Source organism: Rana temporaria, chromosome 7 (genome assembly GCF_905171775.1).
Source record: "Rana temporaria chromosome 7, aRanTem1.1, whole genome shotgun sequence".
Lineage (NCBI taxonomy): Eukaryota > Metazoa > Chordata > Amphibia > Anura > Ranidae > Rana > Rana temporaria.
The window spans coordinates 160548760-160576374 of NC_053495.1; the positions used below are offsets into that span (position 1 = coordinate 160548760).

At 42.0% G+C, this 27615-nt stretch overlaps 1 protein-coding gene across 1 annotated transcript in view; it reads left to right on the forward strand.

Annotated features, from left to right (window-relative positions):
- The first annotated feature begins 13029 nt into the window (after nucleotides 1-13029).
- The window catches only part of LOC120945822, a 70629-nt gene continuing 56043 nt past the window's right edge, over nucleotides 13030-27615 (forward strand). The window contains exons 1-2 of the mRNA XM_040360311.1: nucleotides 13030-13162; nucleotides 23605-23661. Of these exons, the coding sequence (XP_040216245.1) occupies nucleotides 13111-13162; nucleotides 23605-23661 (109 nt within the window). The 5' untranslated portion in view covers nucleotides 13030-13110. The remainder of the gene's footprint in view (nucleotides 13163-23604; nucleotides 23662-27615) is intronic.

A 27615-nucleotide genomic window follows, 5' to 3' on the forward strand; every position in this document is an offset into this window, starting at 1 on the left:
GAGGAGGAGCCAGGAGGATCGGGCCACTCTGTGCAAAACCCTTGCACAGAGGAGGTAAGTATGACATGTTTGTAATAAAAAAAATTAGCACTACCCCCGAAGGAGCTGCTGGATTGTTTTGGGTGGCATGTTACCTCGTGTGTCTCCGCAGTCTAGGGGTGTCTGATGAAAGTTGAAGCAAATGGACTGTCCACACGGCAGGTGTCTTTTCTGTGCTCTTTATTACGTTTTGCCATGTTTAGCGGTGTTTTGCCGCGTTTTGCGTCTGAAATGTGAAAAACTTTTGCGTCTGAACCCATTTTTTTGCTTCTGGAAAAACGAGGATAAACGCAACTGTTGTCCGAAGTGTCCGCCATAATGTCGCAATCACGAAAAAAATCGCTGATCGCCGCCATTAGTAGTAAAAAAAAATAGAAAAAATAAAAATGCAAAAAAACTATCCCCTATTTTGTAAACGCTATAAATTTTGCGCAAACCAACCGATAAACGATTATTGCGTTTTTTTTACCAAAAATAGGTAGAAGAATACGTATCGGCCTAAACTGAGGGAAAAAAAAATGTATATATGTTTTTGGGGGATATTTATTACAGCAAAAAGTAAAAAATATTGCATTTTTTTCAAAATTGTCGCTCTATTTTTGTTTATAGCGCAAAAAATTAAAACCGCAGAGGTGATCAAATACCACCAAAAGAAAGCTCTATTTGTGGGGAAAAAAGGACGCCAATTTTGTTTGGGAGCCACGTCGCACGACCGCGCAATTGTCTGTTAAAGCGACGCAGTCCCGAACTGTAAAAACCCCTTGGGTCTTTAGGCAGCAATATGGTCCGGGGCTTAAGTGGTTAAACGCGGCTAGTAAACGCAGCAAAACTGACATTGATTAAACGTTGGTTACTATCTGTCAAGTTAAATCGTTCAGGAGAGGTTTCAAAACATCCTTAGACCTTTGACCGTTGCTCCTTGGGCCAGTTTATAAGCAGTTGGAAATTCTGGAATAAAAACCAATCCAGGAATTACCTTATGTTTGCCTGCAAGGTATTTTGCATTAAGCCAAATGTCACAATGTTACAGGAACCTAATTACAGGTGGAGACAGACTACATCATTTTAATTGCATACATGACATGTTTGTTATTTGTTTTCAGAACAATAGGTTTGTTGCTACAATTGCTTGTCCCATACTACCACTGCAATTATGACAGAAAACAGTACCAGCAACAATGCTTTTTTTTTTTTTTAAGATCATTATCTCTCTAGAAATCTAGCCAGGGGCCAGCACACCCGTAAACATTCCAGAAAGGTTGTGGAACCCAAAATGTTGCATTTGCACTTCAGGAATTATTAGGTAGATTCACGTAGAAAGGCTTATCTTTAGGACAGCCTAGCCTAGCCTGTTTAGGCTACACCGCCGTAAATTAGTTAGGCTGGTAGTGATTTTCAAACCACTTACCTAGTTACATAGTTACATAGTTACATAGTTAGTCAGGTTGAAAAAAGACACAAGTCCATCCAGTTCAACCACAAAAAAACAAAATAAAAAAACACAGTAAAATCCTATACACCCAACTCCATACCCACAGTTGATCCAGAGGAAGGCAAAAAACCCCAGCGGAGCATGATCCAATTTGCTACAGCAGGGGAAAAAATTCCTTCCTGATCCCCCGAGAGGCAATCGGATTTACCCTGGATCAACTATACCTACAAATCTTAGTACTCAGTTATATTCTGTACATTTAGGAAAGAATCCAGACCTTTCTTAAAGCAATCTACTGAGCTGGCCAGAACCACCTCTGGAGGGAGTCTGTTCCACATTTTCACAGCTCTTACTGTGAAAAAACCTTTCCGTATTTGGAGGTGAAATCTCTTTTCCTCTAGACGTAAAGAGTGCCCCCTTGTCCTCAGTGATGACCGTAAAGTGAATAACTCAACACCAAGTTCACTGTATGGACCTCTTATATATTTGTACATGTTGATCATATCCCCCCTTATTCTCCTCTTCTCAAGAGTGAATAAATTTAGTTCCTCTAATCTTTCCTCATAGCTGAGCTCCTCCATGCCTCTTATCAGTTTGGTTGCTCTTCTCTGCACTTTCTCCAGTTCTCCTATATCCTTTTTGAGAACTGGTGCCCAAAACTGAACTGCATATTCCAGATGAGGTCTTACTAATGATTTGTACAGGGGCAAAATTATATCTCTGTCTCTGGAGTCCATACCTCTCTTAATACAAGAAAGGACTTTGCTCGCTTTGGAAACCGCAGCTTGGCATTGCATGCCATTATTGAGCTTATGATCAACTAAAACCCCCAGATCCTTCTCCACTACAGACCCCCCCAGTTGTACTCCCCCTAGTATGTATGAGGCATGCATATTCTTAGCCCCCAAGTGCATAACTTTACATTTATCTACATTAAACCTCATCTGCCACTTAGTCGCCCAATCAGACAGAGCATTGAGGTCGGCTTGTAAATTGGAGACATCCTGTAAGGACGTTATTCCACTGCATAGCTTGGTGTCATCTGCAAAGACAGAAATGTTACTTTTGATCTCAGACCCAATATCATTTATAAATATATTGAAAAGTAAGGGTCCCAGCACTGAACCTTGGGGTACACCACTCATAACATTGGACCATTCAGAGTAAGAATCATTAACCACGACTCTCTGAATTCTGTCTTTCAGCCAGTTTTCTATCCATTTACAAACTGATATATCCAATCCTGTAGACCTTACCTTACACATGAGCCGTGTGTGCGGAACTGTATCGAACGCTTTTGCAAAATCCAAATATATCACGTCCACAGCCACGCCTCTGTCCAGGGTTTTACTTACCTCTTCATAAAAGGAAATCAGGTTTGTCTGACAACTTCTGTCTTTCATGCATCCATGTTGTCTGCTGCTTAAATAGTTTTTTTCCTGCAAGAACTCATCCATGTGGTCTTTTATTAAACGTTCCAGTATCTTCCCAACTATAGAAGTTAAACTAACAGGTCTATAGTTACTTGGTAAAGACTTTGTTCCCTTTTTAAATATGGGCACCACATTGGCCCTGCGCCAATCCAGTGGTACTATTCCTGTCTTTAATGAGTCCCTAAATATTAGATACAGTGGCTTTGAAATGACAGAGCTCAACTCACCTAGGATCCGTGGATGGATGCCATCAGGTCCAGGTGCTTTATCCACCTTTATTCTGTCTAAATATTTCTGGACCATATCACTTTTGAGCCATTGTGGATTTGGGGCTGTGTCACTCCCACCCCCATTTTGGACATGAGCTCCCCCATGCTCCATTGTATACACAGAGCTGAAGAAAACATTTAGTAAATTTGCCTTCTCTTTGTCCCCAGTCACCCACTCTAGATTATTTTGTAAGGGGCCTACATGCTCAGACTTCACCTTTTTACTATTAATATATTTAAAGAATTTTTTGGGGTTTGTCCTACTATCTTTTGCAATCTGTCGTTCGTTTTGAATTTTTGCATCCTTGATTTCCTTTTTGCATATCCTGTTATATTCTTTGTAACATTTAAACAACACTAGTGTTCCTTCATTTTTATATTTTTTAAAAGCTACTTTCTTATTGTTTATAGCTTTTTTAACTTTGACCGTGAGCCACATAGGTTTTATTTTTAGCCTTTTAAACTTATTGCCCATGGGAACATACTTTGCAGTGAGGTTCCACACAGTCTTTTTGAAGAATTCCCATTTCTGTTCTGTGTTCAGCTGTGCCAATAGTCCCTCCCAGTCCAAGTCCTGGAGAGCAGCCCTCATCCTTGGAAAATTTGCTCTCTTAAAATTTAGTGTTTTAATATTTCCTGTATGTATTTCTTGCTTATAGTTAACATTAAATGAAATCATGTTATGATCACTGCTACCCAGGTGTTCCTTTATCTGAACATTAGTAATAAGCTCTGCATGGTTTGAAATTATCAGGTCCAACAGGGCATCATTCCTAGTTGGGGCCTCAATAAACTGCACCATAAAATTGTCCTGCAATAGGTTTTTAAATTTTTGTCCTTTAACTGTCCCAGAAGTGCCATTAATCCAGTCAATTTCTGGGTAGTTAAAATCCCCCATTATTATCACCGTCCCAGACCTTGCAGCCCTTTCCATCTGTGCAAGGAGCTGAGTCTCCACCTCCTCATTAACATTGGGTGGTTTATAACAAACTCCAATGATTAATTTTGAACTACGCACATCTGTATGCAGTTCCACCCATAATGCTTCAGCCTCATCACACTCTCCATCAACCAGGTTCTCTTTCACGCTTGCTTTGAGGTCACTTCTCACATAGAGACAGACCCCTCCACCTTTCCTTTTTACCCTGTCTTTCCGAAAGAGAGCATAGCCAGGAATATTAATAGCCCAGTCATGTGAGGATTGAAGCCAAGTTTCAGCAATACCTGCTAATCTACGGCGGCGTAGCCTCAAACCAGCGGGCGTAAGGGCGCCTAATTCAAATGACTTGGAGGGGGGCGTGTTGTATGACACTGCGCATGCGTCGGGCGGCTACATTTCCCAGTGCGCATTGCGGCTAAGTACGCCGTACGGGCCTATTGATTTCGACGTGGACGTAAACGACGTAAATCCCGATTCGCGGACGACTTACGCAAACGATGTTAACATTTCGAATTTTGCGGCGGGAACTGCGGCCATAGTTAACATTGGCTAGGCCACTAGAGCATAGCTCTAACTTTAGGCGGCCTATCCGTTACGGAAACAACGTAATTCATTGGCGTAGGCCTGGCGTACGTTCGTAATTTGGCGTATCCCCTCATTTACATAATCTACGCCGGCCGCAATGGAAGCGCCATCTAGTGGCCATCAGAAACATTGCAAGCTAAGATAGAACGGCGCAAGCCGGCCTACCCTAGCTTTGTTTAAGCGTATCTCTGTTTGAGCATACGCTTAAACAAATGCCGGCGTAGATTCAGAGTTAGGTCGGCTTATCTACTGATAAGCCGGCCTAACTCTTTGTGAATCTACCCATATTTGACCATCTGGGTACTATTTGACTGCTCCAAACTGAGGGTTTTCAGCCAAAATGTTCTCACCAACATTCAGCAAAAGTGGTCAAATTACATACCCTCTCCAACTAGTGACCTATTTTGAAGTGCAACCTAACTGGTTTGTTCATTAGCGTGTAGGCAGGTTAAGGTGGGGCCCATTAGGTTAGGGTGACCAGACATCCCCGGTTTCAGGGGACAATCCCGGATTGAGGACACTGTCCCTGGACCAAGTCTGTCCCCGGATTGGATTTGAACATTGGCTGGGGCAATTTCAAAAACAGTCAGTGCAGAATTTAAAAAAATTATCAGAATTACACACCCCGCTCCGCCGCTCCAACTAGCTTAGGGGGTGTATTTTTTTTCCATTATCTGTGCCCCTTTCTGATGATCATGTGCTGGTCAGATTGGAGGGAATATTTCTTCAGTTTCGGGTGCATGCCCATTCAACTCCGCTCGCATGTTCCCCTGCCTTGGCTCAAGTCCCGGGCAGTGGCCTGTTTATCTCCTTGCCTTCCCTGGCGGAGTGATCTTCCTCCGCTCCCCATCCAGTAGTAGCCGGGGCCCAGAGAGTAAGACTTGACAGGCTGTGAGGCGGGCAACGGCGGCGATGGACAGAGAGTCGCTGATTGCCGCCATTACTAGTAATAAAAAAAAATATGTCCCCGGATTTCATTAAAAAAATCTGGTCACCTTACACTAGGTGGCCCACTTAAAGGGGAGTTCCACCCACAATTTCACTTTTTAAATATAAATACCCCTGTAATACACAAGCTTAATGTATTCTAGTAAAGTTAGTCTGTAAACTAAGGTCCGTTTTGTTAGGTTGTTACCGAATTTAGATAGTTTATAATCTAGAAATAGACCGTGGCCATCTTAAGTGTGGGCATCATGAAGCCAGACTGTATGACTTCCTGGATTTCAGCTTTGCATATCTCGCACATGCTCAGTGCACAAGCAATGTAATAGGTTTCAGTCAGGTTTGCAAGGACTACTGGGAAACATGATGCCTATCCCAGAAACCCTTGCAAATAGCCTAGGCAAATAATGAGGAGGAAGTAATGAAGGACTACAAAATAAAGGTATTTACAAGCAACAAATTAAATAAAAATTGTCCATTCTGAACACTATGAGATTAGAGCATGCAGCACAGACAAACGTAAAAAAAAATGGGTGGAACTCCACTTTAAGAGTGTGGCTCTTTTAAATCCTCCAGGAAAGAGGATGATTTCACTTCCTTCCTGGCAGGATCCCCTTATATATGTTGGAAGTTTAGATTGAGAGCTCTGGCCGAGGGAAGGAAAGCCATGTGAAAGAGGATCACTTATGGGACAGTGGTTTTAAAAAACTTCCCCCTTGGAGGGGCTTCCCTGGATATGGGCACAGATATGCATTCCAGCCTGATTGGACTGAGCATAACATTAGGAGAAAGATAGCTAGATTCAGAGAGACTCAGCCTAAGTCAGAATTTGCATTGGCGCTAATGTAAGCGTATTCTGGTAACCAGATACGCTTAAATTAGGCTCAGATTCGAGAGGCGTAAGTGTCTTACACCCTCGTATCCTAAAGTGTAATTTTTAGGCTGACCGCTAGGTGGCGCTTCCATTGTGGTCGGCGTAGAATATGTAAATCAATAGGTACGCCTATTAACGAACGTACGCCCGGCTGACGCAGTACAGATACGCCGTTTACGTAACGCATTATCAGGCCTAAAGTTATTCCATCAAATAGCTGGAATAGTAATGTTAAGTATGGCCGCCGTTCCCGCGTCGAAATTTGAACATTTTACGTCGTTTGCGTAAGTCGTCCGTGAATAGGGTTTTACGTCATTTACGTCCACGTCGAAATCAATAGGACCGTGCGGCGTACTTAGCCGCAATGCATACTGGTATATGTACACAGACGGCGCATGCGCCGTTCCAAAAAAACGTCAATCACGTCAGGTCAACCCAAATTAGCATAAAACACACCCCCATCAGCCTATTTTGAATTAGGCGCGCTTACACACGCCTCATTTACGCTACGCCGCCATAACTTAGCAGGCAAGTACTTTGTGAATCATGTACTTGCCTGGCTAACTTACGGCAGCGTAGTGTAAATACCATACGCTACGCCGCCGCAACTATGCGCTCGCCATACTGAATCTAGCTAAGAGTGTTTTATGCTGAACTGTGTTGGGGCCTAGGGCTTGAAGCACTGTATGTAATGCTGAATTATCTAGTAAAGGAAAAGTTTATCTACATCTGGCCTCTGTGTGAAGTTATTCAGATCTCACAGTAGATGTGGTGAGAAAGATAAGAGCTGTCAGTGATCTCACCTGGCTGTCGAGCCCTGGGAGAAGGTGGGCTGGTGTCTGGTTACCCCAATGAGTAATGGGGTACAGCTGCACAACCAGGACAGTGGGTAGAGCATCTTGTCTCCGGCCCCCATGGGGAAAAAAGGAAGAACAAGGGAGAGCAGGGGCTGATATGTCTGACACAATAAAACACCTTCTCATTCCACATTCATTGGCCATTCTATTCATTCTCATTTAGAATGCATTCTTCCATATTTTCCTCTATATTTATATGACATATCCCCCCCATTTTTTTTCTTCTTCTTCTGCAGAGACTTTTTTAGCACCCTTCAGCTATTCACATCTTTTTTATATACTGTATATATCTCAACATTTTCTCACTCTCTGCCTTGTGGTTTGAGACTGGCTGAAACTGACTTCCTAATTTCACAAGACATGTTAATAAAAAATACATTTTAAACAAATAAACCTTTTATTAAAACATTGTTATTTTTTACTCTTAAAATTCGTATTTTGCAATTATCTTAACCTTTTAAATCTATTCAGATTCCTCAGAAGAGGAAATTTGGCACCAATAAAGTGGAACTAAACCCTCCGATCATTTTCAGCCAAGGAAGCTGCCATCTTGGCCTTGTTTAATCTGCAACTGCCATGATGCTGCACATGTGATCAGTTATGCCACTTATAGGCACAGATAAGGCAGCACTGATAGACACAGATAAGGCGGCATTGATAGGCACAGATAAGGCAGCACTGATGGCCACTGTTAAAGCCTCGTACACACGATCAGTCCATCCGATGAGAACGGTCTGAAGGACCGTTGTCATAGGTTAACCGATGAAGCTGACTGATGGTCCGTCGTGCCTACACACCATCGGTTAAAAAAACGATCGTGTCAGAACGCGGTGACGTAAAACACAACGACGTGCTGAAAAAAACGAAGTTCAATGCTTCCAAGCATGCGTCGACTTGATTCTGAGCATGCATGGATTTTTAACCGATGGTTGTGCCTACTAACGATCGGTTTTTTCTCATCGGTTAGGAATCCATCGGTTAAATTTAAAGCAAGTTGGCTTTTTTTTAACCTATGGTTAAATAATCTATGGGGCCTACACACAATCGGTTTGGACCGATGAAAACGGTCCATCAGACCGTTGTCCTCTGGTTAACCTATCGTGTGTACGAGGCCTAAGACGGCACTGATGGGCCCTGATAGGTGGCACTGATGGGTAGCACTGATAGGCACAGATAGGTGTCACTGATAGGTACCATTGATAGATGGCACTGATGGGCACTGATAGGTGGCACTGGTAGGTGGCACTGATGGGAAGCACTGGTGATGAGGCACTGATTGGTGACATTGATAAGTGGCACTGTGGGCACTGATAGGTGGCGCTGCTAGGCACAGGAAGGTGGTTCTGCTGGGCACTGGTAGGCATCACTGTTGTGCACTGGTAGGCGGCACTGGCAGGTGGCACAGGTGGGCACAGATGAGGCGGAGGTTGCTCTCCTTGATCGGAAACCGATGTCCCTCTGACAGCTGCCGGTGATCAGCTTTTTTTTTCCTCCTCATGTTATCAGCATGAGGAGAAAAAATAGCCAATTACTAGCTCTGTTTACATCACATGATCAGCTGTCATTGGCTGACAGCTGATCACGTGGTAAGGAGTCAGGATCAACCCCTTACTCCGATCTGTGATAAGGCGAGTCTCATAGACTCGCTGATCACAGAGCGCGACGCACGCCCCCTGCAGGGGGCACGCAGGCCGTTCAAGCATGGGAGGATGTCTATTGACGCCCCTACCAGCAAAGTAGGTCCACGCTGTAGCCATCATTCGGCTATAGCGCGGATCTGAAAGGGTAAAAGTCTGTGGAATTAAAAGCCAGAAAAAAGTTCCTGTCCCTTTGCATAAAATGCATAGATGTGAACATGACCCATAGGAAACCATTTTAAATGGACTGTAGTGTGTTTCTGCAAAACTGAAAATGCACTTAAAAATGCATAGCTGTGAATCAGGCCTTCGTGCATAAAGCCCCATGCACACGGGCTGAATGTCGGGAGACATTTGCTGGACCAGTTTCAGCATACATGTTTGGTCGTGTGTACGGGGCCTTAAATGACAAATTTTTTTTTTTTTGCATTTTAGTCTAAATATGAGATCTGAGGTCTTTTTGACCCCAGATCTCATATTTAAGAGGACCTGTCATGCTTTTTTCTATTGGAAGTGGAATATGTGCAGCGCTTGAAGAGTGAATAAACCTAGTAAGTGGGTTTATGACAAGTGTCATGAGTCAAATTGGGAAAAATGAAACATGATAATGAAAAACAATAGCCACTTGAATTACTGGGAGTGTGAACAACCTGAATTAAATGGCCAATAGTGGGCATAATAAAAAATGTGAGCAATGAAGTTGGATCAAGAAACATGTATGTATACACAGTAACCCATCCTAAGTTTTCACAATAACATTACCTCTGCTTGATTGACTCAAACCGAAAGGTATGTGGGTCCACGCCATATGGTAAGAGTATCCAACCTATTTACTTAGGGATTGCCTACTTAAGGATTGTCTTCATATCTATGTCTCCCTTATCCCAATGAAGATCTGCTAATATTTACTACATCTGCCATATATCCACCACATGGTCGATTAGACTTTTATTGTGTGCACTCCTTTTATTAGACCTCCAGGATCAGCTGTTGGACTATTATTAGTCATTGTTTCCTGAGAGCTCATATACCCAGCGATTCATCTACCCAGTGACTCATGTTATTGTGAAAACTTAGGATAGGTTGCTGTGTATACATACATGTTTCTTGATCCAACTTCATTGCTCACATTTTTTATTATTATCACTATTGGCCATTTAATTCAGGTTGTTCACACTCCCAGTAATTCAAGTGGCTATTGTTTTTCATTATCATGTTTCATTTTTCCCAATTTGACTCATGACACTTATCATAAACCCACTTACTAGGTTTATTCACTCTTAAAGCGCTGCACATATTCCACTTACAATTTTGTCACATATTTTCTGTTAGGTAGATTCACAAAGAGTTAGGCCGGCTTATCTACAGATAAGCCGACCTAACTCTGAATCTAAGCCGACCTATGTTTAAGTGTATTCTCTAACAGAGATACACTTAAACATATCTAAGATAGGACGGCTTGCGCCGTCCTATCTTAGATTTCAATGTATTGGCTTACCGCTAGGTGGCGCTTACATTGCGGCCGGCCTAGATTATGGAAATTAGGGGATCCAACGATTCACGACGATTCACGAGCGTACGCCGGGCCTACACCGTCGCATTACGTTGTTTCCGTACGCGATAGGCCGCCTAAAGTTATTCCAACTATGAGGTGGAATAACAATGTTAAGTATGGCCGCCGTTCCCGCCACAAGGTTCAAATTTTTTACGTCGTTTGCGCAAGTCGTCCGCGAATCGGGATTTACGTCGTTTGCGTACGCGTCGAAATCAATAGGCCCGTACGGCCTACTTAGCCGCAATGTGCACTGGGAAATGTAGTCGCCCGGCGCATGCGCAGTGTAAAAAACGTAAAAAAAGTGAGGTCAAGCCTCATTTCCATACTACACGCCCCCCCTCCCAGTCATTTGAATTAGGCGCGCTTACGCCCGCTCGTTTTAGGCTACGCCGCCGAAAATTTGAAGGTAAGTGGTTTGAGAATCACTTCTAACCTAAATAATTTACGGCGGTGTAGCCTAAAAAGAGTAGGCTAGGCCGTCCTAATTTTAGGCGCCCCTACGTGAATCTACCCATGTATGTTTAGTGCTAGCAACTACCCCACTTCCCTCCAGCAGCGCGGTAATTTTTTCCATATTTCATGCTTTTTTCTATTACAAGGGATGTTTACATTCCTTGTAATAGGAATAAAAGTGACCCATTTTTTTTTGTAAAAATTAATAAAATAAATAAAAATAAATAAGAAAACAATAACAATAAACAAACAATAAATAAGAAAACAAAAAAATAATTTTTAAAGCGCCCCGTCCCGGCGAGCTCGTGCGCAGAAGCGAACTCATACATGAGTTGCGCCCGCATATGAAAACGGTGTTAAAACCACACAAGTGAGGTATTGCCACGATCGTTAAAGCGAGAGCAATAATTCTAGCCCTAGACCTCCTCTGTAACTCAAAAGATGCAACCTATAGAGGGGTAAAAGTTTGACGCCATTCCAGGAGCGGGCGAAATTTTTACATTCCTTGTAATAGGAATAAAAGTGACCCATTTTTTTTTTGTAAAAATTTATAAAATAAATAAAAATAAATAAGAAAACAATAACAATAAACAAACAATAAATAAGAAAACAAAAAAAAATTTTTTTAAAGCGCCCCGTCCCGACAAGCTCGCGTGCAGAAGCGAACTCATACATGAGTTGCGCCCACATATGAAAACGGTGTTAAAACCACACAAGTGAGGTATCGCCATGATCGTTAGAGCGAGAGCAATAATTCTAGCCCTAGACCTCCTCTGTAACTCAAAAGATGCAACCTATAGAAGGGTAAAAGTTTGACGCCTTTCCAGGAGCGGGCGAAATTTTGAAGCGTGACATGTTGGGTATCATTTTACTCGGCGTAACATTATCTTTCACAATATAAAAACAAAATTGGGCTAGCTTTACTGTTGTCTTATTTTTTAATTAAAAAAAGTGATTTTTTTCCAAAAAGTGCGCTTGTAAGACTGCTGCGCAAATACGGTGTGACAAAAAGTAAGTATTGCAATGACCGCCATTTTATTCTCTAGGGTGTTAGAAAAAAAATATATAGTGTTTGGGGGTTTTAAGTAATTTTCTAGCAAAAAAAAACTGTTTTAATCTTGTAAACATGAGTCTGAAAAACAGGCAAGGTCCTTAAAGGGGTTGTAAAGGTAAAAAAAAAAATCCCTAAATAGCTTCCTTTACCTAAGTGCAGTCCTCCTTCACTTACCTCATCCTTCGATTTTGCTTTTAAATGCCCTTATTTCTTCTGAGAAATCCTCACTTCCTGTTCTTCTGTCTGTAACTACACACCGTAATGCAAGGTATTCTCCCTGGTGTGGAGAAAGCCTCTTGAGGGGGCAAGCAGGAGTGTCAGGACACTCTCTACTTTGCAGATAGAGAAAAGAGCTGTGTGTTAGTGGGCGTCCTGACACTCCTGCTTGCCCCCTCCCCCCTCAAGAGGCTTTCTCCACACCAGGGAGAATACCTTGCATTACGGTGTGTAGTTACAGACAGAAGAACAGGAAGTGAGGATTTCTCAGAAGAAATAAGGGAATTTAAAAGCAAAATCGAAGAATGAGGTAAGTGAAGGAGGACTGCACTAAGGTAAAGGAAGCTATTTAGGGATTATTTTTTTTACCTTTATAACGCCTTTAAGTGGTTCAAAAAAATGTACATACTGGGTGTGCACCACTTTTGACAAGCCAATGATCATGGCAGCTCGTGGAGTTAATTCAACTGCAGATACAGGCAAACGTATACCCCTGCCTTGCATTTTCTGAGCTGATCTACCTCACCAGCCTTACACTTCAATTGGCATACACCTAACAAAAATACAAAGATCAATGTTTGATTTTCCATGTTTACCCAGTATGCAAATCCTTTAATACATACTTTTAGTGTCCTAGTGATGAATTAACCTTCATAGGTAATTTGATTCTGTTATTAAGAATATGGGTAGTAATTATACAAGGTAGGAAAACCCTCCAGTGTGCACATGCAAGGGTGTCAGTTTACTGACAGTATATAAACTCACTTGGAGGCTACAAGTTTCACAGTTCTCCCAAAAACCAGGGGAAGAACAGACAGAGCATCATGAGGACCAGAATCCTATTGATGTTGAGCGTCCTCAGTGTCTTCAGTGAAGGTAAATATTCCTTTATTTTCTTTTTCTTTTCTTTTTTTGTTAAAAGTTTATGTGCTCTCTCATTTGATGAAATTGTGGCCATACATTGGAAAACTTGTACTGTACTGGAAAACTGATACTGGTACTACCGGTAGCACTGGAAAACTGAAATAGCAAATTTTTTTTTTTTTTTTTTTTTACATGTAGTATTATGGGTGAAAAAGAGAACTGATGGTATGAAACCCATATCAACTGAACAGATGTCAGCTGTTTGTAACCAGATTCACAATTAATTGATTGGAGATTTTTTTTCCAAGGGGGATATATACATGTTCTGCTCTTTGCACCTTCCTATTGTAATTATTATTTATTTTATTTATATTATTTTTTTTTTTTAATCAATTGCAATTGGCTTACCTTTAAAAGCTAAGTTCACCTTTTCCATCATGTTACATCCATATGAAACATAGTGCAAATGCCTCCCTTCCACCTTCAAATCACCCCCTGTGACAGCAAGCGGGAGGTCATCTTCCCCAAAGTGCTGTCATATATAAAATTGGGGTGCCTGTGCGGGGTTCCACCCACACTGCACCATCATTCATTTACAGAGATGGCCCCATGACAGATGGAATTGTAGTTCTCAATGGACAGGTATGGAGGTATGAGCATAAAAAAAAGATGAAAAGAAGAGGGTACACCAACCTTGTTCATTATCCCAAGGCAATTTATTCATAAAAACAATTTTAAAACTACAGTGGAACCTCCGATTGCGAGTAACGCGGTTAACGAGCGTTTCACAATACGAGCACTGTATTTTGAAAAAAGAACTAACTCAGTTTGCGAGTGTTGTCTTGCAAAACGAGCAGGATTCAGTCCAAAGCGGTGTGCAGTACTGCGTTTGGCCTGAGGTGGGGGGGCGCCAGAGCCGAACGGCGCTGATCGCAGCCAATCGGGCGCCGTACGGAAATGCACGGAAAGGCCCGAGGACAGCACGGCTGACCTTGGCAAACCTTGGGAATGGAGTCTTTCCGAGGTTTGCCGCTGTCAGCCGAGGTGGCCTCGGCCCTTTCCGGCCATTTCCAAGGCTCTCCGGTGACCCCCCACCTCTGGCCGCATGCGGTATTGCATGCCATTGAAGTCAATGCGCAACTAATTATTTTCGTTTCCATTGACTTCACTGGGGAAACTCGCATTGATATGCAAGTACTTTGGATTACAAGCATTATGCTCGTAATCCGAGGTTCCACTGTACTCACAAACAAGTGGAGAATTATTGCTTGTAAAAGCCACCTATTTGTGGCAAGCAGTCCTGGAACCAACAGTCTCCAGATAGCAAAAGGGAGGACTTTAGGACTGCTGCTGTCTCACATGTTTCGAAAGAGTACCTTCTTCCTCAGAGCCTCAATGGAGGTATAATCAGAGAGCTAGAGGAAGTAATTGCAGTAGCCTGACATTGCACTGTGATTCATTGATTGTGGGTGAAATAGCTTGCACACTCCTGTAAAAAAGAAAGAAATACACATTAATTTTTTCCTGCAAAAATATGTACATTTATTAATTTATTATTATAAGGTGACATCTAGGCGGCTACGGTTGATGCATTTTTCCAACTTGTTTTGCAGTGTGTTTTGCGTTTTTAAACCCACATTTCTGATGCATTCTTGCATGCAGTTTTTTTTTTTTAACAAATTGTAAATAGCTAGTTGTTAAGGAGCATTGTTAACAAACGATGAATCATCAGCTGTCAGTAGGGTTCCCCGCTAAGGATGAGCCGAACACCCCCCTGTTCGGTTCGCATCAGAACTTGCGAACACACCAAATGTTCATGTAAACTTTAGAACCCTGTTAAAGTCTATGGGACTCGAATATTTGAAATCTAAAGTGTTAATTAGATTAAAAGGCAAGTTATTGTCCTAAAAAGTGTTTGGGCACCTGGGTCCTGTCCCAGGAAACATGTATCAATGCAAAAAAAAGTTTTAAAAACGTCCGTTTTTTCAGGAGCAGTGAATTTAATAATGCTAAAAGTGAAACAATAAAAGTGTAATATTACTTTAAATTTTGTACCTGGGGGGTGTAAAGTCAGCATGTGAAAAAGCGCATGTTTCCCGTACATAGAACTGTCCCTGCACAAAGTGTCATTTCTGAAAGAAAAAAAGGCATTTAGAACCGGCTTTGCGGCTCTAATGAATTGTCAGCTCTGGCAATTACAGAGATGATTCATTCATAAAAAATTAAAATAAAAAAGCTGGGGGTCCCCCCAAATTCCATTAACAGGCCCTTCAGGTCTGATATGGATATTAAGGGGAACCCTGCCGTCAATTTAAAAAAAAATGACGTGGGGTTCCCCCCAAATATCCACACCAGACCCTTATCCGAGCACGTTAACCTAACCAACCGCAGAAAAGAGGGGGGGACAGAGTGCGTCCCCCCCTCTCCTGAACCGCACCAGACTACATGTCCTCAACATGGGGAGGATGTCCCCATCAACATGGTGGTTGTGGGGGTCTGCGGGCGGGGGGCTTATCAGAATCTGGAAGACCCCTTTAACAAAGGGGACCCCCAGATCCTGGCCCCCCCATGTGAATTGGTAATGGGGTACACTGTACCTCTACCATTTCACGAAGGAAGTGTAAATAGTTAAAAAAAAAACACATACACCGTAGAAGAAAATCCTTTATTAATAAAAAAAAAAAAATCCAGCGATGTGAATCCACTGTCTCCTATCCAGCGATGGATGATCTCTCCAGCGACGGATGATCAGTGGTCCGGTCCAGCGATGCAGAAGATCCATCCGTCCAGAGCGCAGCAGGGGAGCTCCACTCTCCGCTGGACACAGCCCAGCGAAATGACGCGCTCGAGCTGTGACATTACTTATATAGGGGAAGCGGCCACCCGTCACGTGACCCTGCCCCCTCTGACGCACACTCGTACGTCACTGGGAAAGACCCTGAAAGACCGGGCTTTCCCAGTGACGTACGAGGGTGCGTCAGAGGGGGCAGGGTCACGTGACGGGTGGCTGCTTCCCCTATATAAGAAATGTCACAGCTCCAGCGCGTCATTCCGCTGGGCTGTGTCCAGCGGAGAGAGGAGCTGCCTGCTGCGCTCTGGAGGGAAGGATCTTCTCATCGCTGGAACGGACCGCTGATCACCCGTCGCTGGAGAGATCATCCGTCGCTGGATAGAAGACAACGTTGGAGCGGGGAGAGTGGATTCACATCGCTGGATTTTTTTTTTTTTTTTATTATTAATAAAGGATTTTTTTCTACGGTGTGTTTTTTTTTAACTAATTACACTTCCTTTGTGAAATGGTAGAGGTACAGTGTACCCCATTACCAATTCACATAGGGGGGGGCAGGATCTGGGGGTCCCCTTTGTTAAAGGGGTCTTCCAGATTCTGATAAGCCCCCTGCCCGCAGACCCCCACAACCACCGGGCAAGGGTTGTGGGGATGAGGCCCTTGTCCCCATCAACATGGGGACATCCTCCCCATGTTGAGGGCATGTAGCCTGGTGCGGTTCAGGAGAGGGGGGGCCGCACTCTGTCCCCCCTCTTTTCTGCGGCCGGCCAGATTAACGTGCTCGGATAAGGGTCTGGTGTGGATATTTGGGGGGAACCCCACGTCATTTTTTTTTTTTAAATTGACAGTAGGGTTCCCCTAATATCCATATCAGACCTGAAGGGCCTGTTAATGGAATTTGGGGGGACCCCCAGCTTTTTTATTTTTATTTTTTATGAATGAATCATCACTGTAATTGCCAGAGCCGACAATTCATTAGAGCCGCAAAGCCGGTTCTAAATGCCTTTTTTTCTTTCAGAAATGACACTTTGTGCAGGGACAGTTCTATGTTCGGGGAACATGCGCTTTTTCACATGCTGACTTTACACCCCCCCTAGGTACGAAATTTAAAGTAATATTACACTTTTATTGTTTCACTTTTAGCATTATTAAATTCACTGCTCCTGAAAAAACGTCTGTTTTTAAAACTTTTTTTTGCATTGATACATGTTTCCTGGGACAGGACCCAGGTCCCCAAACACTTTTTAGGACAATAAATTGCATATTAGCCTTTAAAATTAACACTTTAGATTTCTCCCATAGACTTTATCAGGGTGTTCCGTGGCTTTTCGAATTTGCCGCGAACACCCCTAATTGTTTGTTGTTCGCCGAACAGGCGAACAGGCAATGTTCGAGTCGAACATGAGTTCGACTCGAACTCGAAGCTCATCCCTATTCCCCGCTGACAGATGAATGTAAAAAAATAATTGCCTACAATAGAAAATCTGGAATAAAACGATGTGGGGTTTCGCCAAAAATCCATATCAGACCCTTATCCGAGTCTTTTTTTTCTTTTTATTATTATTATATATATTATTATATATTTTTTTTAATTCAGCTGACATCTGATGACATAATGGTTGTTAAGGATGTAACAGCCAGCTTCCTGGCTGGCTCCTTAACAACCATCTTTACATAGTTTGTTATGGAGAAAAAAAAAAAGTAAAAATGCATTAAAAAATGGGGGTCCATTGAAGTCTATTACACGCAAAACGCAATCTGCTGTGGTAAAAAAAGTCCCTGACCCTTTCCAAAAACACTCCAGCTGAAAAACCCATAGATGTGTACCATAGGAAACCATGTTAAATGGACTGTAGTGCAAATATGCAAACTGCAAAAAGCCCTAAAACTGCATAGGTGTGAATCCAGCCTTATGGCCATAATTATCTGTTGGACATGTTGTGTCGGATAATCCGACCGTGTGTATGCTCCATCAGACAATTGTTGGCTCAATTAACGACTACAAATTTTGGCTGTTCATGCTCACCAACTGTCTGGCAAAAAATCGGTTTATCGGATCGTGTGTACACAAATCCGTCCAACTAAAATCCAAAGTACAAACACGCATGCTCGGAACCAATGCTAAACATCAGACAACAATAGCAGAAGTTTCCCAAAGGGTGGCAGTAAAGAGCTGAAAAACCACCAGGTTTGGTGAATGTTGCAAATGGATGAAAAAAACTCTGGACGGCCGCACTCCAAAATAACTAAAACAAAGTTGGTCTTTTATTTTCAAATGCACATGCATTCATCGCAAGCAACAGGTACAGTATAGGCCGACGCGTTTCACGCTGTACTTCAGCGCTTAGCCATGTGTACAACGAGGCTTTAAGGTTTGACCTCATATTATGTTTTTGTAAATTTGAAGAGAAAAATCTCCAGAAAATCAAATAGTGTGCATGAGGTCTTAAGCACACGATACGAAAATAAGGTAAAATTTGTAAGACGGATCATTAGGTCTCATACACACTATTACAATTTTCTGCAGATTTTTGTCTTCAGATTTACCAAAACCATATAATATGAGGTCAAACCTTAAAGGGGTTGTAAAGGTAAAAACAAAATTCCCTAAATAGCTTCCTTTACCTTAGTGCAGTCCTCCTTCACTTACCTCATCCTTCCATTTTGCTTTTAAATGTCCTTATTTCTTCTGAGAAATCCTCACTTCCTGTTCCCCTGTCTGTAACTCCACACAGTAATGCAAGGCTTTCTCCCTGGTGTGGAGAAAACCTCTTGAGGGGGTAAGAAGGAGTGTCAGGATGCCCACTAACACACAGCTCCTTTCTCTATCTGCAAAGTAGATAGCGTCCTGACCCTCCTGCTCACCCCTCCCCCTCAAGAGGCTTTCTCCACACCAGGGAGAAAGCCTTGCATTTCTGTGTGTAGTTACAGACAGAAGAACAGGAAGTGAGGATTTCTCAGAAGAAATAAGGACATTTAAAAGCAAAATCGAAGGATGAGGTAAGTGAAGGAGGACTGCACTAAGGTAAAGGAAGCTATTTAGGGAATTTTTTTTTTACCTTTACAACCCCTTTAAGGTTTGACCTCATATTATATGGTTTTGGTAAATCTGAAGACAAAAATCTGCAGAAAATGTTAACGCTATAACTTTTGCGCAAACCAATCAATAAACGTTTATTGGGATTTTTTTTTACGAAAAATATGTAGAAGAATACGTATCGGCCTAAACTGAGGAAAAGCATATTTTTTTTATATATTTTTGGGGGATATTTATTATAGCAAAAAGTTAAAAATATTCATTTTTTTCTAAATTGACGCTCTATTTTTGTTTATAGCGCAAATACTAAAAACCGCAGAGGTGATCAAATACCACCAAAAGAAAGCTCTATTTGTGGGGAAAAAAGGACGCCAATTTTGTTTTGGAGCTACGTCGCACGACCGCGCAATTGTCAGTTAAAGCGACGCAGTGCCGAATCACAAAAAGTGCTCTGGTCTTTGACCAGTAATATGGTCCGGGGGTTGAGTGGTTAATGGAATAATAATGAAGCTGCTTTACTGGGGATACTGATATAGTTACAGTATGCCAAACTTATTTTTAATTTTATTTTGTTTTGTAGTGATATAAATAATATTAATATTATGGTTGTTTGATTTTTTTGGAGAAGTTACCACAACACCATTATCCCTGAGTTTTTAAGATCAACTATGTAGATGTCCCTTGCTAATTTTCTATTGTGTTACTTTTAGTATTAACCTCCCTGGCGGTATGATTCTTTCAGGAAAAAAAGGTGCTGAAAGCGGTACCATTATTTGCAAGGAAATTTGGTGATTTATACTGTAGGCCTGTAATTCTTAGGAATAACTCACCTAAATCTGACCAAACAAGAGTCTAGTAGGCATCCCGGGTATGAAATTTTTTTAAAAACAAAATTATAAATTATAATATAATAAATAATTATAAATAATTATAACAAATAATAATATAATTATAATAAAAATTATTCAGTAATGTAATCAACTCAAAATCACTGAAATTTGCTCAGTTGCAGAATTGTCGCTGTCATTACTTTTATTTTTTTATGACGGATTTCCCCACAAATCGCTATCGCTCAATTGTGCAAGTGATTATAATTTATTATCGCTGTTTTCTAGCTGCTCTAAAACCATTTTTGACATAAAGGGACACTTTTGGTTGTTATGGACAATCTACAGTTTGCAGGCAGAAAGAACAGTTTTTATTATATAAAAGTACCGTATTTATTGGGGTATAGCGCGCTCCCGCGTATAGCGCGCACCCCTAAATTTGCCCTGAAATTCCTGTGAAAAAAAGATTTTTGTACTTACAGTTTGGTGTCTTGCACGGCGTCCATCGGCGGCCTCGTCGGGTCCGGCGTCCGTCTGCGGCTTCGGGCGTCCTCTTCGTCGGGTCCGGCGTCCTTCTGCGGCGTCCTCCCTGCTCGTTTCCCGCTTTCCCGTGCCGAGTTTGAATACTGCGCCGGCATATACCGAGCGCAGTACACTCGCGTATAGTCGGCAATGCACGGATACTCTCGCCCTGACGTCCTGGACGTACAGGACGTGAGCGAGAGTGTAGCCGAGACTGCCCGACTATACACGAGTGTACTGCGCTCGGTATATGCCGGCGCAGTATTCAAACTTGGCGCGGGAAAGCAGGTATTGGCATATATCGCGCACCCACAATTTTGCCCTGATTTTCAGGGCAAAATAGTGCGCGGTATACGCCGATAAATGCGGTACATGTAGGACACTGGGCAGACCACTAGGGACAAGGGGGGGGGTGTATTTTTTACATACAGTACTGTGATCTATAATATTACAGTATACTGTATGTATTGTGTTTGTTTACCTTTTTGAATTTGGCGCTGTTCTCCGCTCCGGTGCGTCGTAACGTCGCAGGGAATGGAGATCGGCGGCACAGGAGGACACTGTGTAAATCGAGCGAGGTCCCGGGACAAGGTAAGTAAACCATGCCTGTGGAGTCAGCGAGGCGAGCACGAGTCTGACTGGGGGTTACCGATTGTAGCCAAAAAATCTCACCCCGAGTCAGACTCGGGAACACCGCCAGGGGGGTTAAGTTGCCTACTCCCAAACTGTCATTTGAAGAAAAAAACATAGCCAAGTATAATGCCGCGTACACACGATAGGAAATTCCGAAAATAAAAGTCCGATGTGAGCTTTTGGTCAGAAAATCCGACCGTGTGTATGCTCCATCTGACTTTTGCTGTTGGAATTTCCGCCAAAAGATTGAGAGCGGGTTCTCTATTTTTCCAATGGAAAAAGTTCCTATCGGAAAATCTGCTTGCCTGTATGCAATTCCGACGTGCAAAAAAACACGCATGCTCAGAATCAAGCAGAAGTGCTGAACTGCCTATTGAACTTCATTGATCTTGGCTCGTAGTACGTCTTGTACGTGACCGCGTTCTTGACGGTCGGAACTTCCGACAAGATTTGTGTGACTGTGTGTATGCAACACAAATTTGAGCCAACATTCCGTCAGAAAAAATCCACGGTTTTCTTGTCGAAATTTCCGATCGTGTGTACGCAGCATTATTCTACACAATTTTTTCATTGTGCTGAAATAAAAACGGAAATTAGAGATGCTATCTGCCATCCAAATAAATTAACTTAAAGCGGTTGTAAAGGTTCATTTTTTATTTTCTAAATAGGTTCCTTTAAGCTAGTACATTGTTGGTTCACTTACCTTTTTCTTCGATTTCCCTCCTAAATGTTTTTTTTCTTTGTTTTCTTTGTCTGAATTTCTCGCTTCCTGTTTCTCCTCAGTAAGCTGTTCTGGCTGACTAACCCCCATGGATGATGGGGGAAAGCTTACTGAGGAGAAACAGGAAGTGAGAAATTCAGACAAAGAAAAAAAACATTTAGAAGGGAAATCGAAGGAAAAGGTAAGTGAACCAACAATGCACTAGCTTAAAGGAACCTATTTAGAAAAAAAAAAACTTTACAACCCCTTTAACAAAAAAGTGTGAATCAACGCTCACCAAACTTCTACTAACACAAAATTAGCAGAAGGGGCCCAAAGGGTGGCGTTCGAGAAATTAACTTCCTCTTTATACTCTCATAGTACATCACTACGTTTGTGTTTGTCAAACGACAATTTGCGGATATCATCACGCTATTCCCGTCGGAAAATCCGATCGCGTGTACGAGGCTTTAGTACAGTTTTTTGTTTTGCATTATTTTGTTGCTGCATTCCGTAAAGATTACCTATAGCTAGATTCAGGACGAGTTAGGTCGACGTATCAGTAGATACGCCGACCTAACTCGTAATCTGCGCCGACCTAAGTTTAAGTGTATTCTCAAACAGAGATACACTTAAACCTATCTAAGCTTATTTTCGGGGAAACACGGTAGGTGCTTTATCTGGATTCACTAAGGACTATATATTTCATCTCCCCTCTCTCTTTCCAGATTTTTTACCTCTATATTTCCTTTCTCTTTATTTGCATCTATATTTCAGAGGTTTTATTCTGTATCTATATTTGATCTTTCTATACATCTTGGTCTCTACATGTTCATATAATCCAAGAATATGTTTTAACCTCCCTGGCGGTATGATTCTTTCAGAAAAAACATGCTGAAAGCGGTACCATTATTTGCAAGGAAATTTGGCTTTTTATATTGTAGGTCTGTAATTTTTAGGAATAACTCACTTAAATCTGACCAAACAAGATTCTAATAGGCATCCCGGGTATGACATTTTTTTAAAAACAAAATTATAAATCATAATATAATAAATAATTATAACAAATAATAATATAATTATAATAAAAATTATTCAATAATGTAATCAAATCAAAATCACTGAAATTTGCTCAATTGCAGAATTGTTGCTGTCATTATTTATTTTTTTTATGACGAATTTCCCTACAAATCGCTATCGCACAATTCTGCAAGTGATTATAATTTATTATCGCAGTTTTTTAGCTGATCGAAAACAATTTTTGACATAAAGGGACACTTTTGGTTGCTATGGACAATCTACAGTTTGCAGGGAGAAAGAAACGTTTTTATTATATAAAATGACATGCATGACACAGGACAGACCACTAGGGACAAGGGGGGTGTGTGTTTTTTTACATACAGTACTGTAATCTATAAGATTACAGTACACTGTATGTAAAGTGTTTGTTTACATTTTTGAATTTGGCGACGTTCTCCGTCCCCGTGCGTCGTAACGTCGCAGGGAACGGAGATCGGCGTCACACAGAGGCACTGTGTGAATCGAGCGAGGTCCCGTTCGCTCACACAGCGCGGTGGCATCGCTGGATCCAGGGACAAGGTAAGTAAACCATGCCTGCGGATCTAGCGAGGCAAGCCCGAGTCTGACTCGGGGTTACCGCTCGCAGCAGGAAAATCTAACCCCGAGTCAGACTCGGGAATACCGCCAGGCAGGTTAAATAGCTGCCATATTAATCATCATGTTTATCCGTTTATATGCATGTATACACATGGCATTTTGAATCACAATTTATATTATTTTAAAAGACTATAAAATAGCATAAAAAACATACAATGTGTGGTACCTATAATAATAAAAATATTGCCTGTGAATTTATACAATACATATAAAACTTTGACTGAGATGGCTGATGAGATCATTATTCTAACATTCAATTTTCTATTTCAGAACAAGTGTCTTTTGCGTTTCCCAATCCTAATGAAAACACACTCTCAAAACCATCAGGTAATTTTCTTATGAGAATGGTACTTTAAGTAGAAACAAACTGTATCTGAGCCCCACAAACTAAAAACAGTATTTCATTCATATTTAATATTCACAGCAAACTTCCCATCCAATCATGTCGACATGCTTTATTTTGTTGAGAAATAACTTTGTAAAACAATTCCTCTAGCCATGGCCATCTTGAATAAGGGCAGATGATTTATATAGCATTTACTTCACGGAATCAAACTGCCCTTAGCTCGGCGGATGGCTGGGTGTGCTTAGCTGAGAAAACCTCTCCTTCCCTCCTCCAAATGGCAGAAAAAAATGCAGATAAAGACTCTTGGGATGTATGACATCATTTTGGTCTAGGACAGAAACCAGAAGCAATTAAAGAAATGAAAAAAATAATAACAATTAAAGCAAATATACCTTCATATCAATTTACTAATGATAGTAGCATAATGATTAAAAATAGATAATACTAATTTAGTTTAAAGAGCAAGAAAATGTCCTGGACACACACCAACACCTTTATTTGTTAATTAAACTCCAAAACAGTCAGTCCATATTATGCAGAGGTAGAGGCAAATAGCTAACGCGTTTCACACTGTATGTTGGTGCTTAATCATGGTGCTGATTTAGTTTGATTTCACTTTAAAACCAGCCTCTATTTTGCCATTATATTCAATGCAGTTTTTCTAATGTGAGCTGACTTGCACAAGACTGCCAGGTACATGGGCTGATCCAGTGGCTGTTTAATTGTAGACATGTACACCACCCAAAGAAACCATCCACTAAAAAAAAAAAGTAGAGGATACCATTAAGGGACCCATCAAAGTAAATGGTCATGAAAAAGGGATATAGCTTAAAAATAAAAACAGTAATTATGGGCCAAATCCACAAAGATCCGGCGTAACTTATTTTTTTCCATTTAAGTTACACTGCCTTAAAATTTCTACCTAGGTGCCCGATCCACAAAGCACTTACCTAGAAATTTTGGGCTGTGTAACTTAAATTTCGCCGGCGCAAGGCGTTCCTATTCAAATGGGGGCGATTCCCATTTAAATTATCTCAAAAATATTCCGATTGCACACCTTCCGGCAAAATGGCCAAGTAGTAAAAGGGTGCTGAAACGATCACCGGCTGGGAACCGGAAAGCAAATCATATATATATATATTCGCCAGCACACCAGGGATCATAACGTCCAAAGATTTAATGCATATCTATTATTTCAAAAAGAGCAACGTTTCGAGGCCACGCAGGACCTCTTCGTCAGGCAAAAAGAGGTCCTGCGTGGCCTCGAAACGTTGCTCTTTTTGAAATAATAGATATGCATTAAATCTTTGGACGTTATGATCCCTGGTGTGCTGGCGAATATATATATATATCCCATTTAAATTAGGCGCGCTCCCGCGCCGGCCGTACTGCGCATGCTCGTGACGTCATTTTCCCGACGTGCATAGCGCGAAATTACGTTACGCCGAGCTTTGTGGATTGCAACGGGTCAATAAAGTTGCGTCGGGAAAAAAAAAAGATACGGCGGGAAAAAAAAATTCAACATTTTAAAAAAATCGCGTCGCTGGACAGAAAGGTCTGCTTTTACATGGTGTACTAACTTTTGCGTATGCAAACTAAAACTTACGGAGAAAAAACGAATCTGAAAAGCTTTGTGGATCTCCGTAAGTGCTAATTTGCATACCCGAGGTGGCATTTCGACACAAAATGCCCCCAGCGGCGGATGCGGTACTGCATCCTAAGATCCGGCAGTGTAAGTCCCTTACACATGTCGGATCTTCTGCCTAACTATGGAAAACTGATTCTGTGGATCAGTTCCATAGTTAGGAACAGGGATACGACGGCGTAACAGCAGTTACGCCGTCGTATCCCTTTTGTGGATTTGGCCCTATATATCTAAGAGAATAAAGAATGCACATCAAATAAATACGTCCTTTTTGGGCTTGTATTGTAAGCATTTTTTTCACAGATCACTGCTAATAGTCAGTTAGGATGACAGCTTGCAAAATGCTCTTTAAAGCGGAGGTCCACCAAAAAAAAAATTAATGTTAAAAGCCAGCAGCTACAAATACTGCAGCTGCTGACTTTTAATATATGGACACTTACCTGTCCAGGGTGCTCGCGATTTTGGCAGCCGAAGCCGATCAGTCGCTCAACTCTTGGCTGTCCCCGCCGCCATCTTCAGTGAGGGAATCAGAATGTGAAGCCTTGCGGCTTCACTTCCTGGTTCCCTACTGCGCATGCGCGGGTCGCTCTGCACGTCCTCACTGGTCCCTGCTGTCTTATGAGACCTATGTGTTTCCCAGAAGACAGCGGTGGAGGACAGTGTAGGTGCAGGAAGTGGTGTAAGTCACCACAATCACTGCAGTGATCTATGCCAGGAAGTAGGAGCAAATACTTGTATTACACAGGTATTTGCTTCCTCCTCCCCCTGAAAGGTGCCAAATGTGACACCGGAGGGGGGGGGGATTCCAAAAAGTGGAAGTTCCATTCTTGGGTGATACTCCACTTTAAGGTAGTTGCCTAGGACATAAAATGTACACTTTATTTTACATGAAGGAATGTAGTCTGTAGCAAGATCTGTAGTTATAGGGCATGGTAGTGCAGATAGCCTGTAAGAGAATCAGGCCTCGTACACACGACCGAGAAAACTTGCTGTGAGATATTTTTTTGCCGAGGAAACCGGTCGTGTGTACATTTTCGTAGAGGAAACTGTCGAGAAACTCGACGAGCCAAAAATAAAGCATGTTCTCTATTTCCTTGACGGGAATGGAGAAAATTGGCTTGTCGAGTTTCTCGACGGCTTTACAAGGAACTTGACAAACAAAACGATGTGTTTCGCCCGTCGAGTTTCTCGGTCGTGTGTACGAGGCCTAACACTGACATTCAACAATGCTTGTGGTTAGGAATGGTAGGCACTCAGTTAGGGTGTGTATCTGTGAGGAAAATCTGCTGATCAATTATGGATTACGTAGCAGAAAATATATACTATATTACCAAAAGTATTGGGATGCCTGCCTTTACACGCAACAAGAACTTTAATGACATCCCAATCTTAGTCCGTCTGTTCAATATTGAGTTGGCCCACCCTTTGCAGCTATAATAGCTTAAACTCTTCTGGGAAGTCTGTCCACAAGGTCTCCAGCTCAGCAGGGGTACCCGTTGCAGCCAATACATAGGTAGACTATGCTGCCACCTATGGTACTGTAGAGGTAGTTTAACAAGGATCCACAACAGGCGGACCCAGAGTGGTGGCAGACAGTTTCACAAAAGGTTCCTTGGCAGGTGGAGTGTCAGGCCTCGTACACACGACCGAGAATCTCATTGTAAATGAAACGTTGTTTTCCTCTACGAGGTTCTTGTCAGGCTCGTAGAGAATCTTGTCAAGCTTTCTCTGCATACACACTGTCAAGACAAAATCTCATCATTCTCAAACGCGGTGACATACAACACGTACGACGGCACTATAAAGGGGAAGTTCGATTCCACTGGCACAACCCTTGGGGCTGCTTTTGCCAATCTCATGTTACTATGTGTTAAGTAAAAGTTTGGTAAAACACGATTCGCGCTGTAACAATCTGTTACAGCGTGACGAATGTGCTTTCTCCATTACCAATGCTACTTTTACCGAAGGTGCGCTCCCGTCTCATACTTTATTCTGAGCATGCATACACACAAACGTGTTTCTCATCGTAAACCAGCCCGACGAGAAACACGACGAGGAAATTGAGACTCCCGACGAGAAAAAAGAGAACATGTTCTCTTTTTTTCTCGACGAAACACATACACAAGGCCGTTTTTCTTGTCAAAAATGCTCTGCCAGCATTTTTCTTGATGGATTTTGCTGAGGAAAACGGCCGTGTGTACGAAGCCTCAGAAGGAGAAGCTGTAACAAGGGACAGCACACAGCTAGAAGATGTCGCTCCAATTGAGGGGTCACTAGACACTGACTCCAC